Here is a 7,130-nt window from a genome sequence, read left to right on the forward strand (position 1 = left end):
AAAACAAAAAAAAAAAAAAAAAAAAAATGGCTTGCTCCTCCTCATCAACTTCGTCGCTCGTCGGCGAGTGGGAGGAGCTTCCACCGGAGTTAACTCCTTCGATTCTAGGACGGCTTAGCACGGTTGATCTACTGAAAGCTCAGATGGTGTGCAGATCGTGGCGAAGCATCTCAAAAGACCCATCGATGTGGCGGAAAATCGAATCGGTAAACCTGGCATTTCACTCTGAGGAAATGTGGCGTCGCGCCATTGATCTCAGCGATGATGGTTTGGTCGAGATCAGTATTGATCTTACGCACTGGGGTGAAAATATACTCGCCTACATGGCCGATAGGTTTCTTTCTTCTTCCTCTCTCTATATATAAAACCCTAACAGTACAATCGCTAATTTAGAGAATTGGCGGCGTTGTTTTGATTGCTATGCAACTTAAATTGCTACTTTTATTTGAACCTGCATGTATTACATATATAGATTGCTGCTGGTTACAAAATCAAATCTGTTGGAATCAGTGCCATTGTTTTGGGGTCTTCTTCTACATATTGTCCCAAATTTAAACAACAACGCTAACTTTGTTATTATGCTTGTGAGGTCCAAATATTTTGTTATTTGCTTCTACTGTATATATATATTTTGGCATCTTCTTATTCTTCTATCTTTAAGAACTTGTTATCTTTCTTCTAACTTGTTATTATTTGCTATGCAGGTCAAGTCGTCTGAGAAGCCTTACACTAACATCAACCGATTTCTTCTTGAGAGAGCAATTTGTCGAAGCAGTTGTGAAACTTCCATTGCTTGAATACCTCCATCTTCCAGAGTGCTTCTTATTATTGACAGAAAAGTGTGAAAGTTGTAGGCCAGTCTTGTCCAAATCTGAAAACGTTGAAGCAAAACTGCTTCCAATGCTTAGTTTTTACTGACGATGATGAGATAGCACTAGCAATTGCAGAAACCATGCCCGGACTACGCCACCTTTCCGGAAACGGCCTAAGTAACACAGGCTTGAACGCCACTCTTGACACTTGTCCTCACCTGGAACACCTAGATTTACGCAATTGTTTTAACATTCACCTTTACGGGAATCTGGAGAAGCGATGTTTGGAGAGGATCAAATTTCTGAGACGCCCCAATGACGACCCATCAGAAATAGACCCATCAGAAGACCTATCAGAAAAACGGTTCGATGATGTGACATCAGATGAGGACGACACTTTGATGATGAATGTTTAGTCAAGGCGATGTGCTTGAAGAGGTATCAATATTGATCTTTGTTGTTAATTCCTTTTTCTAACGGTTCTTTTCCTCTTTTTATTAGATATCAATATATCATATATCGGTTAGGTTAGTGTTGGTTTAGCTGCTTTAGGCTTGGTTTAGTTGTTGTATTTAAGAACTTGTCCAGTTGGTTATGATGTTATCTCTCAAGCCCTCTCTAATGGAGAAAAGCTGAAATTTTTCTTTTTTTGGTTTCCAGCAGAAAACACATCAATGACTCAACGTACCTTTAATTCAAGCAGGTTGGTTCTTCTTCCTTGGGATTAGACTTGGTGAACTGTTTCGTGCTTGAGCCTTGATTCACTATCAACAAATCGTTTCGAATGACATCAACCAATTTAGAGACTCTTATATATAGTTTATATTATATGGGATTGTATCAAACCGGAATCAGCTACATTTGCTTCAATCAAGCTCTCTGGTAAACAAATCCCAATCAAAAAGAAAAACACTTTCTTTTTTTACTTCGACGGTAGGTTGATAATAATGGGCCTACGAACCGTTAATGGGCTCATTAATATAACCCATTAAATATCAAAACTTAGAAGATAAACGTCTATATGGCAAAGATTCTCAATCCATACCACACATTGTGTTTGGTTTTGGTTATGTCGTCAATCATGTACGAAGAATAAAGTGTACTACAACAAAAGAAAAAAAAGACATGGGAGATGTAGTAGTTGAAGTGATCTCTAAGAGCATAGTTCGACCAGATGAGAGCTACAACGAGGAATCGGATCGAGTTAAGATCCATCTCACTCCATGGGATCTCTTCTTTCTTCGAGCCGAATACGCACAGAGAGGTCTTCTCTTTCCTCAACCCGACCCGGATACCCATTTCATCTCTCGGTTAAAATCCTCTCTCTCCGTCGCTTTGAACATCTTCTACCCATTCGCCGGTCGTCTCGTCAAGATCGAGAACCAACACGACGGAACTGCGTCGTTTCACGTCGACTGCGATGGTTCAGGTGTCAGATTCGTCCACGCTTCAGCTAAATCCGTTTCGTTGAGTGATGTTTTAGAACCTGCCGATGGTCATGTCCCTGAGTTCTTGAAACGTTTTTTCCCGGCGAACGGAGTTACAAGCTGTGACTGTGAAGGGATCTCTGATTCGTTAATCGCGTTTCAAGTGACGGAGCTTAAAGATGGAGTCTTTATCGGATTTGGTTATAACCATATCGTTGCTGATGGGACTTCGTTTTGGAGTTTCTTCAACACTTGGTCGGAGATTTGCTTTCACGGCGGGTTTGATTCCGATCATCGGAGAAAGTTTCCTCCTTTGGTTCTCCGGGGATGGTTTCTCGACGGGATTGAGTATCCGATTCGAATCCCGATCTCAGAGACGGAGACGCCACCGAACCGGGTTGTTGTTCTTGGTACTTCATCGTCATTACAAGAGAAGATTTTTCGATTCACGAGCAGAAACGTCTCTGAGCTCAAAGAGAAAGCCAACGGCGAGGTTAGTGCCGATGATCGGAGAATCTCGTCGCTTCAAGCGGTGTCGGCGTATATGTGGCGAGCGATAATCAGAAACAGTGAATTGAGTCCGGAGGAAGTGATTTGTTTCAAGTTACTGGTGGATATGAGGCAAAGACTAAACCCTCCGCTCGAGAAAGAGTGTTTTGGGAATATGGTTGGGTTCGCTACGGCGACGACCACCGTAAGGGAGATGCTTAACAATGGGCTTGGTTGGGCTGCTCTGCAGATAAACAAAACTGTTGGTTCGCAAACGAATGAAATGTTTAGAGAGTTTGCTGCGAATTGGGTGAAGAAACCGAGTATAATATTAATGAATGGTAATGAGGCATCGAGCAATTCTGTAGTAGTTGCTAGCTCTCCTCGGTTCAATGTGTATGGGAATGATTTCGGTTGGGGTAAACCTATTGCGGTTCGAGCTGGACCGGGTAATACTCGTCATGGCAAACTCATTGCTTATCCGGGAGTTGATCAAGGAGACATCGAGATTCACACGTATTTATCCTCTGCTGTTTTGGAGAAATTATCGACTGATGCAGAGTTCTTGAAACATTTATGTGTTGTATAGAAGAAAAAAGTTGAATCTTTGTGTTATATAATAGATAAGTTTTCTTTTTCTAATTTTGTAATTTAATTGAAGTTTTCTTTTTGTTAAAAATAATTTAATTGAAGTTAACCTATTAATAGTTTTAGTTGACAACAAATCTTTTTCTTGTTGCAAAAAAACTCAATGAACGAAACGTAAAAAAAGTAAGAAAAAAAAATTCACACATAAACGTCATGTCAAATTTAACATTTAAATATTTTGTGAAGCAACACTAAAAAATACTGTATTTTTAAGATCGTGCCACGTGCCACGTGACGTACAAAAGAAAAAGACCGAGTAAATGTAGAGTGTATAATTTTCCCACGCAAAATTTGGACCGTCTAATAAAAACATTTTTAATTAAATCATATAAAAATAATATTAATTTCAAAAAAAAAAAAAAAAAAAAAAAAAAANAAAAAAGTATGACGGAACGATGACCACATCTTCTGAAGTTAAAACTAAGAAAATGACAACATCTTCTTCTTCCTCTGCAATTATGATTATGAATAACTATTGAAAACAAATTCTCATATATATTTACATACTTTTCTTGATACATAAAAGCTTCTGCAGGTTGTTGTAATTTGATTCAAGAAGAAGAAGCTCTTCTCCTTAAACTCATATATATACATAAAAGTCATGTATGAAGAAGCAGCGATCGATCGTTTACCGTTAGACCTTCTCGCTTATATATTTTCTTTGGTTACTTCTTTCACCGTTTCGGCTCAGTAAGTCAAACTTGATCGTTGCTAAGTTTGATCCTTTTTTTTTTCAGTTCTTGTAAGAAATTTAATTAAGTTTTTGTTTTTATAGGGCAAGTGGTGTTTGCAAGAAATGGAGGAACGCTGTAAATCAATCGATGGCGAGAAGACAATCTCTTAGCTTTGCTGGTTGGAAAATGGACGATGATTCCACTTCTCGTCTCGTTCATCTTGCTTACAACCTCAAAGAACTCGACATGTAATCTCTCCCTCTCTGCTTCTTCTTCTTTTATGATCAAGACTCCAACTTTACCTTTAAAAAGTTTGACTTGGTCAGATACAAGCTCTGTTTTTTTTTCACATAGCTTCTTTTGTTTTCTATGTTTGCAGATCTAGAAGCAGATGGGGTTGTCATATAACTGATAATGGTCTTTACCAAATAGCTTCTGCAAGATGTGTGGCCAATTTGAACTCTGTCTCTTTATGGGGCATGACTGCTATTACTGATTCTGGTGTTGTTCAACTGGTAATATAAATGTCCTTTTTCTTTTTCTTTTTTTAATGTGAAATTGGAATCTTTAATGTATTTGTTTATCATATCAGAGATTCTTGAATTTTTATTTGACAGATATCAAGAACTTCTTCATTGCAACACCTAAACATAGGAGGTACTTTTATAACCGATGAGTCTCTTTTCGCTATTGCAGAACGCTGTCATAATCTTAAGGTAACAAAGAATCTTCTCTATCCATCTACTTATTCTATCTAGAATCATTAGAATCACTCTTTTCGAAATCGGAATCTCTTTATATATGTAGACGATCGGGATGTGGTGTTGCCGCCATGTGACAGAGAGAGGCCTTCTGGTTCTTGTTAACAAATGCAGAAAACTTGAATCAATCAACTTATGGGGAACTAGAGTTCCTGTGGATTGCTTCATTGCTTTACTTACCATCAGTCCTGCACTTCAGATCAAACCCATGGAATTGCTTCTGAATGCTCAGAATCCACCACCATTGTTGCATGCTGTCTAGTTTTGCTTCCCATTTCTCTTGTTTGTTGTGTACATAGTAATTCATAAAATTGAGTTCCCATATATCTTCTGTTTTCTCCCATCAATAACATATATAAATAATCCAGTAAAGCTTCTATTGGAGTAGAATTGTGTCTATATATATATCTAAGTTGCAGAACATTCAACAGAAGCTGAAGACACACATACACAATATTTCTGCCTTTTAACTCTTTAGTCTACAAATGCAAGAATAAAATCGGACACTCTTTCTAAGGCAATTCATGCTTCCTGAACTTAGGATCTCTCATTCGTGTTAAAGAAGTGATCAAGATTCTCTAACCTAAGAATCTCTCCAAGTGGTTTTGATTGGTTGTGTCATAGTAAGAACATCAGCAATGGAAGAAGCCATGAGAAGCAGAAGACAACAATGGTGTTTCCTTGATAGACAGGAGAAGCTAAGGATTTTGAGAACTGAACTGAACCTGTGTAGCTTGCACCTGGGTAGCTTCCAGCCGTTGAATCCATGTTTGGAGTTCTTGTCTGTAGAGTAACATTTTTGCATGAACCATAAGCTGCCCCTGGCTGCAAACAACATCAAGAACCAAAATTCAGGTAGCCGTTTTAGATTGTTTATACTTGTACAATATGATTTCATATCCATAAGTAACGTTATCAAAAGTAGATAAGCTATTACCTGGCAAGCAGCAAGAGTTTGACAGCCGCAAAGTACTGGTCCATTCATTCTATCTAGAACTTCGAATGCGCCGCCTCCATCACTTCTCTGCAATATTATGGTTTTGTTAGCAAGATCTCGAAAAAACTATCATATGTTTAGTTTTATGATTGATTCAATACCATGTAGAAGTTAACAGCAAGAAAGTTTGGCATTCTATTCCCTCCTGACTTGAGACAAGTCCCAACCATCTCAGCAAGTGGAGCTGAGTGTTCCTTGCAAGCGTCTTTCTCAACCGGATATGTTGGGAAGTAATTCATTAAGAAAAGCGATGAACTTTTTGAGTTTAAAGGTTTTGACTCTTTTCTGTTAGGACAAGAACCTCGCTTCACCCCGGGATCCCCAGCTTTACACAATGATAAGAGAAGGTTATTCTAATAGAAAATTCCAATATCAAAGATTTAAACTTTTTTTTGTAATACTCACACTCATTTTCAACTATGTATCTCCATTGATACGCAACGCCTTCTTCATCTTCTTTGGCAGCAACAGAAGTGAAAACCAAGAGCCTATGATTCTCTTGCACCATATCAGTCACAGGAGGCCAGTCTTCTCCCTTTTTGGGCATTTTCGAAACAGGAAACCAGTACTTGTCCAAACCAGCGTTAGCAAACAGAGTTGATAAGCCTTTAGGTCTGTGCACATAATCCTCAATTATGATGGTGATAATCTCTGTTGGGTTTTGACTCAGAAATGTCTCAACTTCCCTCAGTGTGTTAATTGCAGGTTGCTAATTCAAAAAAAAAAAAAAAAACAAAGTTCACATTCCCATCCTATCAGGTTTCAACTTTGGATCCAAACAGGTTATTTAGTTAAGCTGAAGAAAAATCTTACAAAAGCGGTGACATTGAAACATTGGCCTCGAAGCGAATGGCAAAGCCAGACATCGTCGTTGAAGTCATACATATCCAGCATTAGCCCTCTAACTCCATTCTAGAGCAAATAAATAACATATTCAAGAGTTTTACCCAAGAAAGAGGAATCGTCCAAAATAAGAGGAGGAGTTGGTAATAAGGACATTACTTGGAGCTGATTAGTAATAGTATCTTCTTGATTGTAAAATGTAATCCTATCAACACCTGGCAAAGGCGGTGCATTTGCATTGCTAAAGGCATTATGAGTCATCAACCATGTATACTTGTTAAAAGGCAATCCATTTATCTACAAAAAGAACACAAATTTCACCACCACATAAAAATGTAAACAAATCTTCAACAAAACCCATATTCAAAGTTCAAAACTTTTGATACAACCAAATAAAAACTTTAGCAAAACACATCTTCAAAGTTCAAAACTTTTGATACAACCACATGATCTACATTATCTTGATAGAAAAATTTAAA

The 7,130-nt window shown here is 38.0% G+C and overlaps 4 protein-coding genes across 5 annotated transcripts in view; 3 read left to right on the forward strand and 1 right to left on the reverse strand.

The window, feature by feature from the left end:
- Positions 14-3,429, forward strand: LOC104727316 (uncharacterized acetyltransferase At3g50280-like). 2 transcript variants are annotated; one of them, XM_019231413.1, is made up of 3 exons: positions 14-334; positions 705-1,250; positions 1,473-3,429. In XM_019231413.1, exon 3 carries the CDS (start codon positions 1,938-1,940, stop codon positions 3,315-3,317), a length of 1,380 nt encoding a protein of 459 aa, XP_019086958.1. In that variant the 5' UTR covers positions 14-334; positions 705-1,250; positions 1,473-1,937; the 3' UTR covers positions 3,318-3,429. The 2 variants fall into 2 exon arrangements, with proteins under 2 accessions (XP_019086958.1, XP_019086959.1); XM_019231414.1 differs by having other exon boundaries at positions 1,476-3,429.
- Positions 27-1,228, forward strand: LOC104727315 (putative F-box/LRR-repeat protein 23). The gene is made up of 3 exons (XM_019232153.1): positions 27-334; positions 705-777; positions 836-1,228. Exons 1-3 carry the CDS (start codon positions 27-29, stop codon positions 1,226-1,228), a joined length of 774 nt encoding a protein of 257 aa, XP_019087698.1.
- LOC104727318 (F-box protein At5g67140) lies at positions 3,791-5,198 on the forward strand. Its single transcript, XM_010446390.2, has 5 exons — positions 3,791-4,066; positions 4,152-4,298; positions 4,430-4,565; positions 4,668-4,766; positions 4,858-5,198. Exons 1-5 carry the CDS (start codon positions 3,978-3,980, stop codon positions 5,071-5,073), a joined length of 687 nt encoding a protein of 228 aa, XP_010444692.1. The 5' UTR covers positions 3,791-3,977; the 3' UTR covers positions 5,074-5,198.
- Positions 5,168-7,130, reverse strand: part of LOC104727317 (PI-PLC X domain-containing protein At5g67130) — a 3,845-nt gene continuing 1,882 nt past the window's right edge. The window contains exons 3-8 of the mRNA XM_010446389.2: positions 6,811-6,948; positions 6,622-6,720; positions 6,214-6,517; positions 5,910-6,133; positions 5,749-5,835; positions 5,168-5,636 (exon numbers count right to left, since the gene is read on the reverse strand). Of these exons, the coding sequence (XP_010444691.1) occupies positions 5,430-5,636; positions 5,749-5,835; positions 5,910-6,133; positions 6,214-6,517; positions 6,622-6,720; positions 6,811-6,948 (1,059 nt within the window). The 3' untranslated portion in view covers positions 5,168-5,429. The remainder of the gene's footprint in view (positions 5,637-5,748; positions 5,836-5,909; positions 6,134-6,213; positions 6,518-6,621; positions 6,721-6,810; positions 6,949-7,130) is intronic.

The sequence above is a fragment of the Camelina sativa genome, chromosome 11 (assembly GCF_000633955.1).
Source record: "Camelina sativa cultivar DH55 chromosome 11, Cs, whole genome shotgun sequence".
NCBI classification, from domain to species: domain Eukaryota; kingdom Viridiplantae; phylum Streptophyta; class Magnoliopsida; order Brassicales; family Brassicaceae; genus Camelina; species Camelina sativa.